Source organism: Montipora capricornis, chromosome 9 (genome assembly GCF_036669925.1).
Source record: "Montipora capricornis isolate CH-2021 chromosome 9, ASM3666992v2, whole genome shotgun sequence".
NCBI lineage: Eukaryota > Metazoa > Cnidaria > Anthozoa > Scleractinia > Acroporidae > Montipora > Montipora capricornis.
In genome coordinates, this window is record NC_090891.1 from 13925557 (window position 1) to 13945532 (window position 19976).

General features: G+C 38.9%; 1 protein-coding gene and 1 long non-coding RNA gene across 2 annotated transcripts in view; one reads left to right on the plus strand and one right to left on the minus strand.

Moving 5' to 3' along the window:
* LOC138015676 (dynein axonemal heavy chain 12-like) overlaps positions 1–19976 on the plus strand; it is a 319401-nt gene that overhangs the window by 239302 nt on the left and 60123 nt on the right. The window contains exons 51-63 of the mRNA XM_068862787.1: positions 2823–2879; positions 4837–4958; positions 5438–5630; positions 5835–5996; positions 6355–6555; positions 7286–7419; positions 8176–8275; positions 10350–10412; positions 10479–10559; positions 10664–10840; positions 11141–11362; positions 11537–11677; positions 18681–18851. Of these exons, the coding sequence (XP_068718888.1) occupies positions 2823–2879; positions 4837–4958; positions 5438–5630; positions 5835–5996; positions 6355–6555; positions 7286–7419; positions 8176–8275; positions 10350–10412; positions 10479–10559; positions 10664–10840; positions 11141–11362; positions 11537–11677; positions 18681–18851 (1824 nt within the window). The remainder of the gene's footprint in view (positions 1–2822; positions 2880–4836; positions 4959–5437; positions 5631–5834; positions 5997–6354; positions 6556–7285; positions 7420–8175; positions 8276–10349; positions 10413–10478; positions 10560–10663; positions 10841–11140; positions 11363–11536; positions 11678–18680; positions 18852–19976) is intronic.
* LOC138015678 (uncharacterized) overlaps positions 11699–19976 on the minus strand; it is a 16317-nt gene continuing 8039 nt past the window's right edge. The window contains exon 3 of the long non-coding RNA XR_011125601.1: positions 11699–13919. This is a non-coding gene — a long non-coding RNA (uncharacterized lncRNA). The remainder of the gene's footprint in view (positions 13920–19976) is intronic.

Consider the following 19976-nt stretch of genomic DNA (forward strand, 5'->3'; position numbering starts at 1 on the left):
CATTCCAATCACTAAAGATATTTTGAATTTTGTCTTCACGTTTTGTAGCTTGTCAGTTGGCGTTTATTCACCTAGAGATTTTTTAGTCATTGCAGTTTTGTTATTTGATGTATACCATTTTAATATCAGCTCTATTTCATGACCTTTCTTGATTACAAAAATGAAACATGAGTGTTACTCAACATTGCATTGAGTATATTATTTGAAAGTACTTGAACTGCAGTTTGGATCTGTAACGAAGCAAAATATCATCCTAGTCATGGAATCAACACAGGCAGTTGCTGACAGTCGAAAAATGTTTCCAGGTGTTTTGAGAAAATTTCTGTAAGAGAACTACAGAAGTGGTCCATGTGGAAATGTATTTTGATGGCTTCTTTGGTTATTAGAATTGAACGAAGCATTATTATTGACATTTGCAGCTAATCACAGGGTGTAAATGTTTTGGATATGATTGTCTCTTCATTGTTACACACATGAATACCTCAAGTTCTATATTTCTGTTGACATTCCATATCTGGTAAGGTTTTGGATTTGTTATTGACTACCTATCCAAATTCTATTGGTGACATATTAAATGTGACTGGGCTGAGTGATCATCTTGCTGTCATCCTGGAAGCTAATTTGAAGCCTACTACGTCAATCAAGCCTCCTCACAAGGTGTACTTATATAACAACAGGAACTTTGATGGCTTGAGAGATTTTATGTCAAAGTTGCCGAGAGGATTTTTTTGCATCAAATCCTGAAGCGAGATCTATTGAAGAGAACTTGAAATTTTTTAAAGCCTCCTTTACAAGTGGAATGTTTCAATCTATCCCACAAAAATCATCTCGCCTAAAATTTAAATTACCTTGGATTGACAATAAGATCAAGAGAGAGATGCACAGAAGAGACCGTCTACATACAAAGGCTGTTCGTTCTAAAATCTATCAACACTGGCAAGCTTTTAAGCATCAACGCAACCTGGTTTCGAGTCTAATCAAGCAGGCTCATAACCACTATCTTAACGATGTTGTTGGCAGCAGCCTGTAAGACAATCCAAAGAAGATCTGGTCATATGTGAGGAACAGCAAATCTGAGAACCTTGATATTCCTCCAACAAAAGAACAGCGATTCATCATTAAGTGTATTGGATAAGGATAAAGCTGAAACTCTCAACTCATTCTTCCATTCTGTCTTCACACAGGAGCAGATGCCAGTTCCCAATACTGGCACACCGCCTTTTTCATCAATCTCAGACCTACAGATTTCACCTGAAGGGGTGTTCAAACAATTGTTTCAATTGAATCCTACGAACGCACGTGGGCCTGACGAACTCCCAGGAGTCTTAAAGGAGGTCTCATAACCAGTTTCGACATGGCTCTCTTTCATTTGTCATGAGTGTAGTGTGTTCTCGTCTGATTGATCCAGAGCCCTAGGTACCGCAATTTTCAAGAAAGGGAAGAAATCTGACTCATCAAACTACCGCCCACTTTCATTAACAAGTATTTTCTGTAAAATCATGGACCATATCATCCTCAGCCATTTTTCCAAACATCTTTCTTCAAATAACATCTTAACTAACGAAGAACATGGTTTTAGGGAGATACATTCTCCTGAAACGCAGGTCATTTCTGCAATACACGACTGGGCGAAAGGTATCAACTTCCGTACTCAAACTGATGTCATCTTATTGGATTTCTCGAAAGCGTTTGACTCTGTGCGCCACGAGAGATTACTTGTTAAGCTTTACTTGTATGGAGTTAGAGGTCAAATACTCACGTTGATTAAAGCTCTCTTGTCACATCGTACACAGAATGTTTCAGTTAATGGGATCCTTTCTTCATCAAGGCCTGTGGTTTCTGGGGTCCCACAGGTCCTATGTTATTTCTTTTATTTGTAAGTGATGTATCTTCTATTCAATCAAGTCTACCCCTGTTTGCGGATGACTGTGTTGTGTACAGAGAGGTAGTAACCTTGCATGACTGCCAAACTCTCCAGGAAGATCTGCATCGTCATCAAGTCCCTGGCAACTTACCTTTAATGTATCTAAGTGCTTTCATCTTGGGATAATTCGTAAGAAAACTCCTGTTGACTTTAAGTATTCTTTGAACTGCAAGCTTATTTCAAAAGTACCTTCTGCAACTTATTTAGGCTTGCATATTACTGATAATCTATCCTGGAACAACCATTGTGACAATATTTGCAAGAAGGCGAACTCAACCCTCGGTCTCCTCAGACGAATCTTATCTGGTTGTTCTTCGAAGGTCAAGAAGAACGCATGCCTTACCCTTGTGCGCCCTAAATTGGAGTATTCTAGCAGTGTATGGAATCCCTATACACAATGCAATATCGAGAAAATAGAGATGGTGCAACGTTGTGCGGCTAGATTTGTCTACAATGCTACTTCCCGTTTTAGGCATGTGTCCCCAGTGTTTGATGCGCTGGGTTGGGACTCATTGGAACATCGTAGATTTGTCAAACAAATGTTTATTTTTTATCAGATCTATAAAGGGCATGTTGCTATCCCTACCAAATATTTCGAAATATAAGAGCTTCACGCTGTCGCAACTTGGTACATCAAATGATACGTATAACTAAAACTCTCTCACTCAGTAAATTCTCTTTTTATCCTAGTGCCATAAGGACTTGGAACAGTTTACCAAAATCTGTAATTTCCTGAATGACTAAATTAATTTAAAGCCATTATCTCATCGATGTAGACGTTCTTAAGCGTTATTATTTTATACTTAAAGTATATTTATACTGATTGAAGATTAATGGCAACATTTCTAGAATAAGCTGCTCCTGGACCAATCCACTTATTTTTTCTTTCGTTTCGAAGGCATCTGAGGATGACATGAGAAGTTTGATGTTCTGTGATTTTCTTAATCCTGATGCGGTGAGACAATCAGTAATTTTATAATGTAAATGGAAAAGTGATCATCGCATTTATCTGGACAATTTGAGCAATTGTCTGTCATCTCATAGGTGGCTTCAACGGGATTCGAACCTCTGACCTCTGCTCAGAAGATAGAGCATTGCACCCGCATCGCAGATATCACGAGTTCGAATCCCGTTGAAGCCATGCTTCTGAATGTTTCAGGTTTCTATGAGAGACGATTGCTCAAATTGTCCAGATACATGCAAGGATCACTTCTCCATGTCGTGTATAACCCGAACTTCGAATATACATTTATTTCATCCAGTCCTTCGCGGGAACGCATGAGCCCAAGAAATTGACCTGCTCAAACTGAGTGGCTTCATAGATCAGAAGGAATTTTTTTTATTATACCTTTATTTTGAGACTACATGTATAATAATAAAATTTAACGAGCTTGTGGGGTCGTGTGTAAATTAAAGAGATGTATTTACTAGCTAACATCAAATATGTACAATATTTACAGTGAATACAGTCAAATATAAATAAAATCATCATTTTGGGACCGAACAACTGAAGCTGAAACTACGTTAAATTTAAAGTTTCTGTAATAATATTTTGTCTTCAATTGATTGTACAGTTCATTCTGGTTTCTATGTAAGAATCCAGGCTCGTTTAAACAAATGGTGTTCCACAAAATTACGGCACCTCAAAAAGCGAGGGAATCTTTCATATATATCTGCTTTTAGATCTTGGAACCAGCAGACCAGTGAATTGGAAAGTTTAGAGTAGATGTCCTTGGATAGTCATTCTGGCAGGATATCATTGTGCGCTTTATAGAAAAGCTTAAAAATATCCATTTTGTAGATTAGAAACAAAGTAGGCAAGTTGAAGATAATTCTTTCTTCTCTACAGGGTAAACGTTCCATAAATTTCTACATGCACCCCACAGTACCAAGCCATACTCTACGGATAGTAAAATCAGTTTAAAATAAAATTCGCGTCGAACCTTCGTTGGTGAGAATCTGGTTCGTTTCAAAAAATCTAACTTGGTTGCAAAGGTCTTCTTGGTTTGCAAAACATGTGGTATCCATGTAAGCTTATGATCAACCGTTAGGCCTAGCAGGCTTTTTTTCACGAGAGAGCCTCCCAAGAGCACTGGATGCACCGGCATCGCAGAGGTCTTGGGTTCGAATCCCGTTGAAGCCACCTGAAATTTCCAGGTGTCTGTGAGAGACAATTACTTAAATTTTCCAGTTAAGGACGTTCGCGCCTATTGCTACTGCGCATCCTTACAGCGCACGCAAGTTCACATGCCACGTCATGCATCGAGCGTGCGCGCAAAATACTGAAATGAACGATGATAACAATCTTGGATGTTCGGTGACCCCTACTTTTCTTTTCAGAAACAATTATAATTTACAATCCACATTGTCCACAAATGAACAAAAAATCAATGTGGGAAGTTTAAAAATTTACAAGTTTTCTGTCCTCGGGACATGGAATCCTGCCATCTTGCTGCTGCAAGGCGCATGAAACCATGGTCGCCAAATGCGAACTTGTTCTTTAAGGAACCTCAGCAGTTAAGTAAATTCACTTGATGGGTCCACTTAAACAAAGTTTGGTAGAGAACATTTCACTTCAAAGATGTAATTGCACTGTGGCCTTATTCGCTAAAGAAACCGGATTTTCAGATTCAGGGTGTTCTTCCGGGCAAGTTCTCTCCAAAACGAAGTCTGTTAACTCCCATTTTTTTTACATTTCTGGCATCACTAACTCATCATCTTTCTATGGTAAAATTTGCAGAAAAAAATCAATGTTAGAAAATTTTCGCGCGAACGTCCTTAAGTGGGAGTATCACTTCTCCATTTCGTCTATAACCCACACTTCAAATTTACATTTATTTCATTGTGTAGTCTGTGTGTTTGAAGCACCCGCATATAGCCCAACGATTTATTTCTTCTGTCGCTATCTGCAGATCGGCGACGATCGCTTGTACCAAGAAGTGGAATCGATTGAAGATCTTTACAAGATTGTGGAGCATTGCTTAGAGGAGTACAATCAAACACACAAAACGCAAATGAACCTGGTTATCTTTAGGTATATATTCGACAGAATAGTTGTTACAGCACGGTTCCTTTCCTACCCTGAGAAACATTAATGTATACTACAATTGCTTGTAATCTCGCAATCTGATTGGCTAATTTGCCGTTGTCGATAAGAGTCTAGACAACGCTGCTCGCGTAATGCTCTCGTCAATTTGCCGCGCAATGTAATGGCCAATCAGAAACGCCGATTTTGGAAAATAAACCAATCATAAATTATTTCTAGAAAGTTATAGACAACGCTTGCTCTTTGTTTGTCGTGATTTTGGTCACGCGCTGAAATAAAAACTTTCTTTGGCGTTGAATATTGTGGTAAAAACAAATGGAAATTGGCTCACTTTCGATTAATATGTCCTGAAAAACATTTAGCATTTAACATTCACCATTTAAATGGATGGAATTGTACCAGGTCAACATTCGAGGAAACATACATGTAATAATTCAACAACAAGTGTTTTCAAACTATTTTTCAAGGTACGTGTTGGAACACTTGGTGCGCATCAGTCGCATTTTAAAACAGCCAGGGGGCAATGCTCTGCTTGTAGGAGTTGGTGGCAGTGGAAGACAATCCTTGTCCCGCTTGGCAGCTGCTGTTGCTGATTTTCATGTATTTCAACCTGAGATTTCTAAGAGCTATGGTCTGCCAGAATGGCGGGATGATATTAAGGTCAGTCTTTTACTTGATATTTGAAGACCAATAATGGAGCTTTTCTTCTAGTGTTTGATCTCTTTGACGTCAATATGTAGGTTAGGGCGAAGTGTTTTTCAAAGGCTTCTTTCTTTGGTCATACAATGTACTTTTTGGTTCATTAGTGCACATATTGATCTAGGAAGGCAAGAGAGGCATGCTAATTTTTCGTTTTCTTTCCAGACAATGCTAAAGAGTGCAGGATGCCAAATGAAGCCCACGGTGTTCTTGTTAACCGATACTCAGATCAAGGAAGAATCATTCCTTGAAGATGTGGACAGCTTGCTAAACACTGGTGAAGTTCCAAACCTATTTGCTGTTGATGAAAAGGCCGAACTCATTGAGGTAATGGATTTCTTCTATTGTGATATAATTATTAGCTGTTATTTGTAGCACATGTGATCAATAGAGCGTTTTCACTCGCGTGACTAAAATAAATGCTAATTGGTGAAACAAAAGAAACTATTTGCATAAAAATAGAGTTCGATTCACAGAGGATTAGTTTGGAACACCAACATGGTCGCCGTTTCTTTGATTTGGAACACCAACATAGCTGCCGTGACGTCATTTGAAAACGCTCTATAAATTATTATTTATGCATGTTCCAACCTAATATTATTCACGACAACTGGTCAGCGTTGTATGGTTCTAGTTGATTTTTTTGGTTCTTTTTTGGCGTTTATTCTGATGTTTACTTGTCTAGAGCGTTCGCCCAGCAGCTCAAGCCCAAGCTGAAGACAAGAATGCTGAATTTTCACCATTGGCATTATTTAATTTCTTTGTGAACTGCTGTAAAGAGAATCTTCACATTATGTTATGTATGAGTCCAATTGGTGATGCGTTCAGGAACAGATTAAGGCAGTTCCCAGCTCTCATCAACTGCTGTACTATTGATTGGTTTCAGGTACGTCCTAAAATGCATGTGTGAAACTCTTTGGCTTTGGTCAATTTGGTCATAAATACTTTAAGCTAGCTAGAAAAGAAAGAAACAAACAGAACTTTGGTTTTATATTACCATATTCCGCAAGACCAACTTTATACCCAATGACTTGAATATCTAAGCCGAGAAACACGTTGATCACAGCTTTCCTCATGTTGGCCCCTAAGAGAAAAATACTTGAGTCCTTGCTCAAAACAGTCGAAGTACATGTATAGGTGTTACCTAAAAGAACCAGAGCTGACTTGTTAATTTACTAAGAGAAAATTATCGATTTATTGACTGTGTGATTGATTGGCCGTTTTCACACTGGAGGACGAACAAATCGTCTGGACGGACAAATTGTCTCAGACGAACAAATCGTCTGATGTGCAAACGGGACGAACAAATTTTTCGACAAACCAAGACGATTTGCCCGTCGAGACGAGCACGTCGACGATAGTACGACATAAATTCACTTCAGACGGTCAAATGGTTGATTTCCTCGCAGCGAGACTAGCAACAGAGCGAGGTAGTGCCAGTTCTCTTTGCTCCCAAATGTACTGATTTGTGCTCACATTCTCCTGGTAGTATGAATTTAAGTTTCAGCATATGACCGTCTGGAATTCAAATTCGACGAACAAATGTCAGACGATTTGTCCGTCCTCTAGTGTGAGAACGTCCATTCTCTGATGCAGTGTAATGTTGTTGGTTTCAGCCTTGGCCTGAAGATGCCCTTGAGATGGTTGCTAACAAGTTCCTTCAAGATGTAGAAATGACAGAAAATGAACGTAAAGAAGTTGTACCTATCTGTCAGTACTTTCACACTAGTGCAAGGCAACTGTCCGAAAGGTAATGTCCATGCAAACTAATTCCCTATGTTGTTAACAACATAGGTGCCATATTTACTTTCATTGTGTTTCTTGTAATAGCGACTGGCGGTTGCCAATTGTTATTCAATTTTGTTTTTACGAAGTGTCCTATCAGGTTTGAGCATTTGCTACCTGTTTCCAAAAATAATTTGTGTTTCGATTAGCATCATTTTTGGATTATTGTTAATGCAGCTGTTTATCTTTTCTTCAGAAGCTTAGTTTAGGGGACACTTTGTGACGCTAATTGTCTGTATTTCCAGACACGAAGGATGTTCCGGGTTGAAGTTTGGGAAAGTTGCAAGGGGACATTTGAGGACCCTTATTAAAATTACTTGCATTTCTGATAAGTTGCCTGCATAGCTGATTTTTTGTTCGAGTTTAGAGGTCATTAACGTGTTGATACCTCAGGGAGGTGCTATCCTTGAGCCACCATCTCCATGCTAGAGACGTATCTAGGGCATGACTTTTCTTATTAAAGCTAGCCACGCTACGTGAGTTTAGATTTTCAGTAAGTTCTTCTTGTGCAACAGTTCGAAGGATCCTGGGGTAAATTGCATTTGTAATATTTGTAATTTTTCTCAGCCTATCGTTTCCATGCTTTATCAACTTTTCACTAACATGCAAAAGTATTGTGCTAAATCAAATATCTTCGAGCCTCTAGACTAATAGACTATTTTTGTTTATCAATTTGTAAATCGTGGTAATAGTTATATAGTTCTGTATGCCTTTATTTAAGGTATCTTGACAAACTGGGCAGGCACAACTATGTTACTCCAACGTCATATCTGGAGCTGATTTCTTCACTGAAAACACTTTTGGGCAAAAAGCAAGATGAGGTGTGTGTATAGCTTCAGCATATTACCCGAAGTCTTAGTCTGTCAGCAAACAGATCCAACCTTTTTGTGCTGTGTTTCAGAAAGGGATTTTAGTTGATAGCTCGTTTCCAGAAATGCAGCTAATCAGATGCGAGATCTTTGAGAATTCTCTAGACATTACATGACATACGAGGGGCCGGTTCCTGAAAGGCGTGATAACTCTATTCCAGGGATAAGTGTGCCTTATTCCTGGGATTCCTTTTGGAATAAGGCACATTCATCCCTTGAATGGAGTTATTACACCTTTCAGGAACCGCTTCCAGCACTCTTGTGTCTGTCTCAATTTTTGGCTCCCCATTCCTGCTTTTCTTTGACTTGTATTGTTGTCAAGTTGTTTCGAAGGTGTAGTGGCTGCACCACGGGCCGAGTGCAAAAATTTATTTGCAATATTAGCGGAGCTTAGGCGCAAGAGGCGCGCCAGCGGTGCACCATGGGTACGATTTTTTGGGAAATCTTTTCATGCGAGAAATTTTCGTTATGACGTCATGTACGTCCGCCCGTACAGACTGTCGGGGTGGGGAGGCAGGAGAGCCTCTGGGGCCTGAGTGTTCGGGCAATATTCCTTGGTGGGAAATCGCGTGACAGCGTTGCATTTGGCAACCCGCGTTTTTCTGGCGGGAAATCACATTAGTGACGAGCAGCGAGAGACAAAACACTTATTTACAACGGTTAGCTTACAGGTAATGTTTTCCTTCTTAATATATGCCTCGCTGCCTAACATATTTTGTAAAACTCACTAAAAAACGAAGAAGGCCTGAAAACGTTTGCAATTCCGTGGTGACAGAGATTTTTGTAACCATCTCATTTATAGGCTTTTTGTGTGAAAAGGATGTTCGAATTCAGTCGTGCCTTAAATTAGTAAGATTTTTGCTGCTGTTCTAACCTGAAGAGAGAGGGAGTAAAGATTGACAGTGAAACGGAAAATGTTGTGAAAGAGATTACTGTGCATGTTATTTCTGTTTTAGTTGTTGATTAAAATTGTTGATTATTGTTTGCAAGGCTTGTTTGTTTACTGGTGTCAGCTCAGAGGTGTTTAATCTGTTTGATCACTGTAAACTGTATACGGTAATAATGACGATTAATTTTGTACTTTATGCAGAAGCATAAGTACGAAATACGAGCGAAAACAGCAAGAAAATCCGAGCGAAATCGAGAAAACTTGATGAAGATGCGATGTTGTGTAATACATTGTAGTCAGACAGACGTAGGCTCATCACCATAACATTTCTTGCCTATTCGCGTACTTCTAAACGACGAAATTGATCCAAACTTTCCACAAAAAAAGTTTTTTTTCTCTTTTCTGGTGTTATTCAAAGAGAAATTTCGCTTGCCGGCGAAAAAAAAATTTAGTTTAGCAACGCTTAACGCAACCATTTACCATATAAGGTCAAACTAAGGTATATGAGCTGATAACCGAGATTGAGTGAACCAATCAGAGCACGCGAAATGCATTATCCGAGGATGAGAATTTAATAAATCTATATATATTAATTTATTTTGACCAGACATTAAATCGTTGACTTGATGGAAAGAACATACTACTAGTACATTCAAAACACCCATAAGACTACTGCCGCGGCTAAAAAAACTAATTCCCCTCAAAAGTGAAGTGATGATATCTTGTACACCAATAAAGCAGATTAAGTCAAACTTTAGTCAATCAAATAATGATGATCCAAAAATGGCCGGCTAACGGTCAGGGGTTGTATTTGGTTCTGATAAATATTCAAAAGCAATGCATACAATGCAATGCATACTTAATTGACCACTCTCCACAGGGGCATTTCAGGGCCAATGAAACACAATCACAACAGAAAAGAACATTCAACAACGACCGTTAAGAATCCCAACTGGCCGGAGTCAAGCTAGTTGGTTATTTGCAAGTGCAGCTGAGAAGTTGAACCAGGAACAAATTCAACCAGTGGTCAGAACATGTCTTAAACACGACATCAACCTGCTCAAACAAATAGATAACAAATAAACAACAAGTAAACAAACAAGTTCTAGCGACGGACTTCTGAATTGTGCCTTTCAGGTGATGCGTAACAAGCACCGTTATGAAGTAGGCTTAGAGAAACTGGCATTCGCTGCATCCCAGGTGACGTAATTCTATGATGCGTGGTTTGTGTTGTCTTTTATCAGCTTATTTGTGGTGTTTGTGTAGGTGGCAGATATGCAAAAGGAACTGGAAGAATTGCAGCCGCAGCTCGTGGAAACCGCCAAAGAAAATACGAAAATGATGAAGGTAAAATCTGCATCGCTACTAACAACCATTTTGTTGTCATGTTTTGGTAAATAAGCTAAAACGAAAATGGTGAGGGTAATTATACTTTGGGTTGCTTTTCACAGGTAATTGAAAAGGAGTCTGCTGAAGTAGAAGCTCGCAGTGAACTGGTGCGAAAGGATGAGGCCGTAGCCAATCAGAAAGCTTCTGAGTCACAAGCATTAAAAGAAGAGTGTGAGAGTGATTTAGCTGAAGCTATTCCTGCCTTAGAAGCAGCCCTTGCTGCTCTAAACACTCTTAAGGTTCATTCACGTTTGTTGTATTTTTTCTGTAAGTGGAATGACAGGAACCTTTAGGAGGGAATCTTCCGGAAGCTGCCTTTCTCCTTTTTTATATTAAACAATGCCCTGCCCTAGATTTTTTGGCCATTTAGCTAGTAGCTGTTTGAATTGAGCAAGTGTAATGGACTATTCCAACAGTATGTTGTGATGGATAAATTTATTGTGTTCTTCTCTGGAATAAGATGAATTTCACTAAACAAATATGCTAATGCCAGTCATGTCAACAATAACAGGGCTCTTTTGTTTTTTGTGCATGTTCAGCCGGCAGACATCACGATTGTCAAGTCCATGACAAACCCTCCTGCTGGCGTCAAGCTTGTCATGGCAGCTGTATGTGTCATGCGGGACATTAAACCCGAGAAGATAAACGATCCTGCAGGAACTGGAAAGAAGATACTTGACTACTGGGGCCCATCGAAGAAACTTCTTGGGGACATGAATTTTCTCAATAATTTAAAAGAATACGACAAAGACAATATTCCGGTATGTCACCATGGAAGTTCGCTTTTTTTCTGACTTGTCAAACGTAAATTGATGACCTGAATGAATAAGTAAATTTGATTCATAATTCTTCAACAAACTTTTACACTGCTCGCGTTATAAAATCGTTTATTAATGTATTACTTGTGTGACGAAATTTGTTTATTTTATCTTTAGACTCATATCATGGCAAAGATCAGGAAAGAGTATATTCCTAATCCGGACTTCGATCCTCAGAAAGTGCGCACGGCGTCATCGGCTGCTGAGGGTTTGTGTAAGTGGGTACAGGCCATGGAGATATACGACAGAGTTGCGAAGGTACTCAATGTATCAGTTCATTTATTTAGTGCTTATATCGTACTAATTTTGTGGTGTTGTCCAGAAATGTAGGAAATTTGCTGTGCATTTTGCTTTGAAAAGTCGCATTTGCCCTTATGCTAAAGTGGAAATATACTACAAGTTGATGTTCCCTTTGAAAGTAAAAGCGGTCAGGTGGACAATTACCCTGGGTGCCAGAGGAATTGTTTTTTCAAGGTCGGAGAGAACGCTAAGCGATTCCAAATCAACGGTCGAGGACGAAAAAAAAATGCCTCTGGTCGCACAACCCCAGAACCTCATTTCCATGTCAGCAAATTGGGACAGAATTTGTCTTACTTCGCTGATTAAACATTACGTTCGAAGTAGTTTCTGATTGGACAAATCGAAAAACCGGTTCTCAACAGCTGTTGCGACAAGCAGCGTTGCGGGACTTCGGCCCGAGAGGAAAAGGCCTAATTGTGTGGATGGTCGGTGTGCTTCCTTCATGCACTATAACGGCTTTGACAACGTGAAAAGATCCATTTTAAGTAATTGTAGTTAAATAATTTTGCTTATCGACTCGCGCATGAGAGCGCTTATAGATACTCAGGCTCGTTTGAGAGCGGTCGGGGGAATTAACTAAATAAGTTGAACTCGTCAACATTTGTTGCAACCATGTCTGGGAACGGAGGACGTATGGACGAAAAATGGTAAGGAAAGACAAACGTTTGTCGCATTTCGAAGTCTTCCATTCTGCAATATAAGCAGTGACTTCTAGCTCTTTGCTATTACAGTATCCTGTGTTAAACACGTTCAACAATAAAGTTTCGCTCTTAGGAAAAATAAATTTCATCAAATAAATCAAGCTTGCGCACCTAAAATCAATCATTTATACAACATCGTTAAAATTGCTCCAAAATTATTAAAGCTCTTGAAATGAATAGCCATCACTGTAATTGCAATTTTCAGCCATGTTTGTAAATGATGCGCTTCAGTGCTTGAAAAAAAAATTCCTCTGGCACCCAGGGTAGTGGGCAATCGTCTCAAGTTTAATTTATGATTACTCGATGAATTACGTTTTCTATAACGCAACTGGAGTATTCCACTCGTTTAGGCAGAAATCCTCATGCTTACTTATTGCAATTTCGTATAACTAAAAAAAGTTTCAATACTTTCTTTTCCTTACGTTGATTGTCATTTCAGTTTCTCAGTACTGTCTTAAGGACGTTCGCGCGAAAATTTTTCAACATTGATTTTTTTCTGAAACTTTAACCACTGTAAGATAATGAGTTAGTTATGTCAGAAATGTAAAAAAAATGGGGGGTCACCGACTTCGTTTTGGAGAGAACATGCCCGGAAAAACACCCAAAATGTGAATAAGCGAATAAGGCCAGTGTCTGTAAACCCAAATATATTGCAATTAAATCTTTGAAGGGAAATCTTCTCTGCCAAATATTGTTTAAGTGGACTTATTAAGTGAATTTAGTCAACTGGTGAGGTTCCTTAAAGATCAAGTTCGCATTTAGCGACCACAGTTTCACGCGCCTTGCAGCCGCAAGATGGCAGGATTTGATGTCCCGTGAGCAGAAATCTTGAATTTTTTTTAACTTCCCACATTGATTTTTTGTTCATTTTTGGACAACGTGGAGATAATTATAAATAAAATCCGTTTCTGGAAAGAAAAATAGGGGTCACCGAACGTCCAAGAGCGTTAAATCCAGGCAAAGCTATAGCAATGGCCTTTTGCCCTACCATTTCTCATTTTATTACTTAGCGCGCGCGCTCGTGTATGACGTGGCGTGTGCATTTGCGTGCGCAGTAAGGATGCGCAGAAACAATTGGCGTGAACGTACTTAAGTGAGGTAATGGAAAATATACTTCTCAAACTCATTAATTATTTATGCGGCGGTTACCCAACCAGAGAATCTTATTCTGGTCAGGTGGATGGGTTTAGAAACCCAATGAAAAACGAGTTGAAAACCACGGCGTGTTTGGAAATAATTTCAAACTCGGATAGAAATTTTCTTAGTCTGCATATTCATAAAAAAAGAAAAACACGTGACAATAAACAACTTTATTTAATCACACATTTTACAAAACAAACTTTAAACCTAAATTATTTACTGCTGACGTTAAATGTAACGGTACAGTTATTAAAGTCCCCAAAACAGAAAGGGCCATTTTTTTTCTAAATTTAAATTCTCGCCCAATGGTGGCAACCTCTTCTTTTGGTTCGCTTCCAACCTTGCTGTACTCTTTCGACCTAAAATTGGACTAATGTTAGAAATTCCCAGTTCTAAGGCGTACTAATTTACTACCTACCGCTGCATTTAACAAACTAGACGCACACGTTACCTCGGGATAGCGCTGGCCATACACTTTTTCTCTTCTTAGCTAGTTTTAGGAGGTCTAAATCTGCACTTTGCCATTTGATTTGCGAAGCAACGTGTTCGCTCAGAACTGACAAACAGCTTGGTAGCAACGTGACGTGATGAATATTCAGAAATTGTCACAGAGCAGCAAGTACAGTAAACATCCGCATATAAAAACACTTTTTTTAGGTTTAAGGCTAATCATGTTCTTATTTGAGCGATGCTTAGTGAAAAAGCAGCCTGAAAGTGTTCTTAAAATGTTCTTAAAATTGGTTTCAGAAATTTTTCAAATTAAATATTAATAAACGTTTAATTAACATACAATGCTGTTTTATAATAGTTTTTAGTTTGTACTGGTCCTGAACACCATAGTACTTCGATATAAGTTACTACATACTGTATTGTTTTTTTATCTTAATAGCCTTTCCCTTTGTATTAAGAACATGTTTTTTTATCAGGCTGAATTTGTTCTTATTCATATGGTACTTTATTGGCCAAATTTCAGCCTGATGTTCTTAATCCACTTGTTCTTACATGCGGGTGTTTACTGTACGTGACAAATTCACATTCCACTTAGCAAAAACAATACTTCAATTCAGAAAACTTATTCAAATGATAATTTAAACTAATTTTCTTTGTTGGAGAAGAAATTTCAAAAACTCGTGCTTCGAGTTTCATCAGGTTTCTAAACGCTCGAAAACAAGAAAACCACGAGGCCGTGATTTCAGATGTTTTCTCGCGTTTGGAAACCTGATGAAACTCGAAGCACGAGTTGTTGAAATAGTACGTAAGGCATTATGAAGGAGCATCCTGATGAATCCGTCATATAGGACTCAGTAGCAGATCGTGTTGGCTGTACACAGTATTATAATTCAAATAACTTGATCTCTCTTAGAATGATGACCAGTAATTTAAGAGGAGTGTATGGACTCGTTAGATCTGGGATACAAACTTTTAAGTACAGCTTTAAGTCATTTTCCGGCCTACTCGGGGAGAGTTCATTATTACCTTGTTAATTATATTCTAACTACTAAAATGTTTTTTTTTAAATAATAATAAGACATGATCGTTTGTCTCACGATGTAGTCACTTTATCAGGCGGTAAGATTGACTGGCTACGCACTACTGTATGTATCACGGTGGTCGGCTGAGATAGGTGGACTTGACCCTCATTGTTCGTTTGAGTAGTTACTGGGTTGCCATATGGCAAATTTGTCAGAATATGAGTGGAATTTCTCCATTATGTTTTCGGTGTCGGAAAAATGGAAAAGTTGCCCCATAGGTCTTTCCTGTCACTCTCAGGCTAAGCATTGTCTTTGTGCGTAGAGTGTTCTGCGCATATTTTGGTAGGTTTCAGGTGGACACTGTAAAATATGCAATGGCGTCGAAGCCATTGTAACGCGATTAGCGTTTTAATGGATCTTTAAACAAAATATATGCTTCTGGAGCTCTAGAATGCAACGTCCATAGTATAAACAAGTCAGGCGGTGAAAAAAAATTCTGGAATCTTAAAGGCGACGAGTAATGGACAACAATTGCGTCTTTCGCCCGTCGACAATAAAAAAAGAATGGGGATTTTTCGCGCGTCACCGTTGAGTCTGTGAAGTGACTGAAATTCCACAACAACACCTTCCAAAAACAAGGCACAAACAGTTTATGGAGAAAAGGAAGAAGCCATGAAGCTTGTTCTAAAATTATCCACTGAAAATGTATTTTCAGAATCACAGTCATAATTCGTTTTCTGGCTTCTCGGTATTTTCTGGTCTCTGCCCCAAAATACATTTTTGTTAATCACTCATGGTGAACTTCAGTGTTGTTTTCTTTATCCTTTTCGTTTGGGTAATAAAATTCGCTTTCGCTGTGATAGCTTTCGTCAGAATCCATCGTTTTTTGTCAGAGAGTTTAGCAATACCACTGTTCTTAAAGTACCCCTGTCTGTGATAAAAAAAATCACTTCCTTTTTTCCTTCAGATTTTGACCTGACTAGCAAAATTTTGAGCTTTGATTTTTGTCCAAAGGCCGTTTACTTTAAGTGTAAGTTTTGGATTTCACGGTCCGCCATTACTCACGTTCCGATTGGACCTCAGAGGGTTGGATCCAGGGAAAAGTGACTACCTTAAAAGTTCAGCGTGAGAATTCAGAACTAAACGAGATGCTTCCGTGAAGCATACACTGGGTTGCCTGTGGTACGTGCTACAGAAAATCAGAAGGCACTGAATTGTGTGGTATTGAAATACAGCATTCCAGTCTATGAAGAATAACAAATAAAAGAGAAGCGAGAAACATTGGCTTCTGGGCTGACATGTTGATAATTTTCAAGTTCCCTCACAACTTCTTTGCACCACAAGTGTGCCCTCTGAGCATACTAAACTTCACTGAAGTCAAGCCCTGTTTCGCGGGGTTAGTGTTAGGATGGGAGGCCAAAACAATAAACCCCTCATAAAAAACAGAAGCATCTGACCGAAAACACTATTAACGCTAACAAATGCGAACTCAGCAAGGTACAGATTTTGGTAGCTTGCTTTATGCAAAACAAATATTGATGAAAAAGCAAATAACTATTGATACACAGTTTTTAGAAAGAGCAGAAGGAAGTTTCCGGGACGGTCGATCGAGAAGAAAATATTTACGACATGAAAACAACATTAATTTTGAACCGTGAATATAGAATATAAAAAGTTACGATCAGCGACAAACATTTTGGGAGATTTTTGCTACGTTCAAGTAAATTGCAAAATCGAAAGTGACATGGCCGGAATTCAGCGGGCGCCGTGATTAAGTTACCCTGGCATGTTTACTCGCCAAACAGTGAAGCATCTGTGTCAAATGATGGCAAGATACCGGGTTTTTGTAAGTTTCTTTTTCCGTCAAGTGTTATAAAGTTTGAAGTGAAATGAGCGAAGTCAAAACAAAGATCACAATCGCCTAACTCTTGTTTATGCAAAGTCAAAATTTACTCTCCAAGACGCGTACGACGTTATTATCACCAAGTAATTCCATCATTTTGGCAATAGCAGCTACTTTATTATTCATCTGCGTCACAAGTTTTCACTGATTTTGGGGCTCATTTTGTTGAAACTCAAGCACGCTTCCAACAGGCCTGTGAACCCTTCCTGCTTACAGAGCAATGCTAAAAAACTTCTCCCATATCACATTTCAACCTTAAGCTCGAAAATTCAATACACAACATGATATTATAATTCACAAAGGCAGAAAATACCACAGAATCCTTTTCCAGCGAAAATTTTATTGAAACAAACAACATATTTGCTCTTAGAGGCGAAAACCTCTTCCTATTTCATTGCGTGCGTGAAGACAAGAAACTCAATTGTGTCAAATTACCATGTACTTCAGGTAAATACAGCTCACTTTGATTTCGTCTCGACGGGCGATAGATTGTTGTCGAAGTCCAGTACTCGTCGCTTTTGAGATTCATGCCTAGTTTATCCAACTGAACTTTCCATTATTGAGCTCCATAAGGGTATATTTTGTTTAAGGATCCACTAAAACGCCATTCGCGTTGCATGACTTTCGACGCCATTGCAGGCTAAGTTAATGATTCTACTAGGGCTGTGTCCACCAGAGAAATCTACGCAGTTCCACTACCCTTTCGATCCTAAGAAAATACGCGCAGAAGGCTCAATACACAAAGACACCACTTACCAGGGGAGTGACAGGCAAGACTTTTACCGACACGGAAAAAAAATAATAAATAAAATAAAAATAAAATAAATAAAATAAACAAACTAAACGCAGACCTCGACTGGGTTTGCCCATAGGCAACCCAGTAAAAAGTTAGTAATGGCGGACCATTAAATAGGAAAATTCCAGTCGAAATAAACGGGTGTCTATTTGAAATCAAGGCTTAAAACTTTGGTCGCTTAGTGTTTAGTTAACATAGTTTTGAAATCCAAGGAAAAATAAGGATTGACTTTTTCGTCGCTGGGGCACTTTAAACCAACAAGCGGCAAAAAACGATTACTCGAATTAAAGCTTCGCTCATTAAATTCGCAGCTTCGCTCTTCGCTTAGCTTACTTGGTTACCGTGGCCGTGGTCAAGTAAAGGGTCAAGAGATGGGAAAAGTCTGCCTCCTCCCGCAGCTAATGAGATTGCCGGATTCTCAGGATTCCGCCCGCTCACGATCAAAGAAATAAATAATCATGCATGTTATTATTTATTTACCACCACTTCTCGAAAATTGCATGTCAAAATGCTTCTGTTAAAAAGGCAAAATGTTTCTTGAAAGTCCCGATAACTTTTCAAGCACGTAAAGCCATTTGTGAAGCTGACACCCGTTTGTTCAAAAAAGCTGGTCTTTTTGTAGGTTAAGATAACCCGAACCCTAACCTCTCCCTTCTGATGGTACAGAGCGAATTGTGACACCCGAAGAGTTTCGAGTAACGGGCTCCTGGTAACCAACATTTTCATACCAATTGGTACATTTTCCAAATCTGACCAAAATTGAGAGTTTTAAACCGTTTGCATTTTATATGTTATTCCCAGAAGAATTCTATATATACGGCTGTTTTGCCTTGATGCTTGGTTTTGAACTTTTGAATGCGCAATTTTTTAAAATTTAAATTTGCATGCACATTAAAATTGTAAAAACAGAAAATTGAAACTGATATTGTTTGTCTTTCTGTTCTGAAAGGTTGTGGCTCCAAAGAAAGCTCGCTTAGCTGAAGCTGAGGCCTCTCTTGCGGAAACCATGGAAATTTTAAATGCAAAACGTCAAGAGTTAAATGAAGTGGAAGCGAAACTAGCCAACTTAAAACTTACTTTTGCAGAAATGACTGAGAAGAAGCGGCAGCTTGAGTTCCAGGTATGATTTGCTTTTGTGACGTATACGGAGTCAAAATCTCAACTAAACATGACAATATGATTTGAAATGACGCTTTATTATTATTAAGTATTGCTTGAGATTCCAAGCAAACCTTTCAAACGAAAACAGTTCGTCGCAAACTATCAACCATCTGATCGGTCAGTTCTTAAAGGCTGCTTTTCATATGTCGGGAAAATCCCAGACTGAGTCAAAATTTCAACAAAACATGACAATATGATTTGACATGATTTTTGTTATTATTAGGTATTCAGATTCCAATCAAACCTTTCAAACGAAAACAGTTTGTCGCAAACTATCAACCATTTGATCGCTCGGTTCTTAAGGCTGCTTTTCATATGTCGGGAAAATCCCAGACGATCGGGGATTTTACTATTTCTCGACCGTCCCAGGTTCTGCCGAGAAATCGAAAAAGTGCCAGACGTCTGTCGCAGATTCTCCCGATATCCCCGGGAAAACTTGAAACTTGATGCAACAGCAACATAGATCGACACGAGCTTTTGCTGCGGCGCGCTTCATATAAAAAATTATGTGTTCTGGTCCTTCTTAATGGCCGTTTTCACACTGGAGATGGATAATTCGTCTAAGACGGGTTATCCGTCTTCGTGTGAAAACGGAACGGTGTTCATTTTAGGCGGATAATCCGTCTAAGACAGATGATTCGTCTTCGATTCATATCAGGAAGGAAAAAGTCATCTTATTTTTCCCTGAAAAGCCTGGAACTCGGAAGAGGGCACTTAGTTCTGGGAAGGAAAACATGGCGCCTCAAGTTGAGAAAAGGAAAGCAGGAAAGAAACCCAGAAAGAACGCGTGGAAGGAGGATTAAGTCTTCCTTTTTGCTACCGTTTTTTTTTTTGTTTTTTGTTTAAATTGCCATGAAGTGTTTCCGGAGTTGTAATTCGCCAAGCTTTCAGATAGAGCGTTAAATGGTCTTCAAATTTTCTTTTTCTCGTGGTTGACATAAGAAAGTACGAGGAAACTCCTGTTTTTTCAGGATATCAATGAAAGATATGTTCCCAGTAAAATCCGTTCTCAGGTTGAATACGCACTCAGATGAATTGTAGAAACTCTTTTTGGAGCCTAAATTTAGCCTAGAGAAAAAATTAG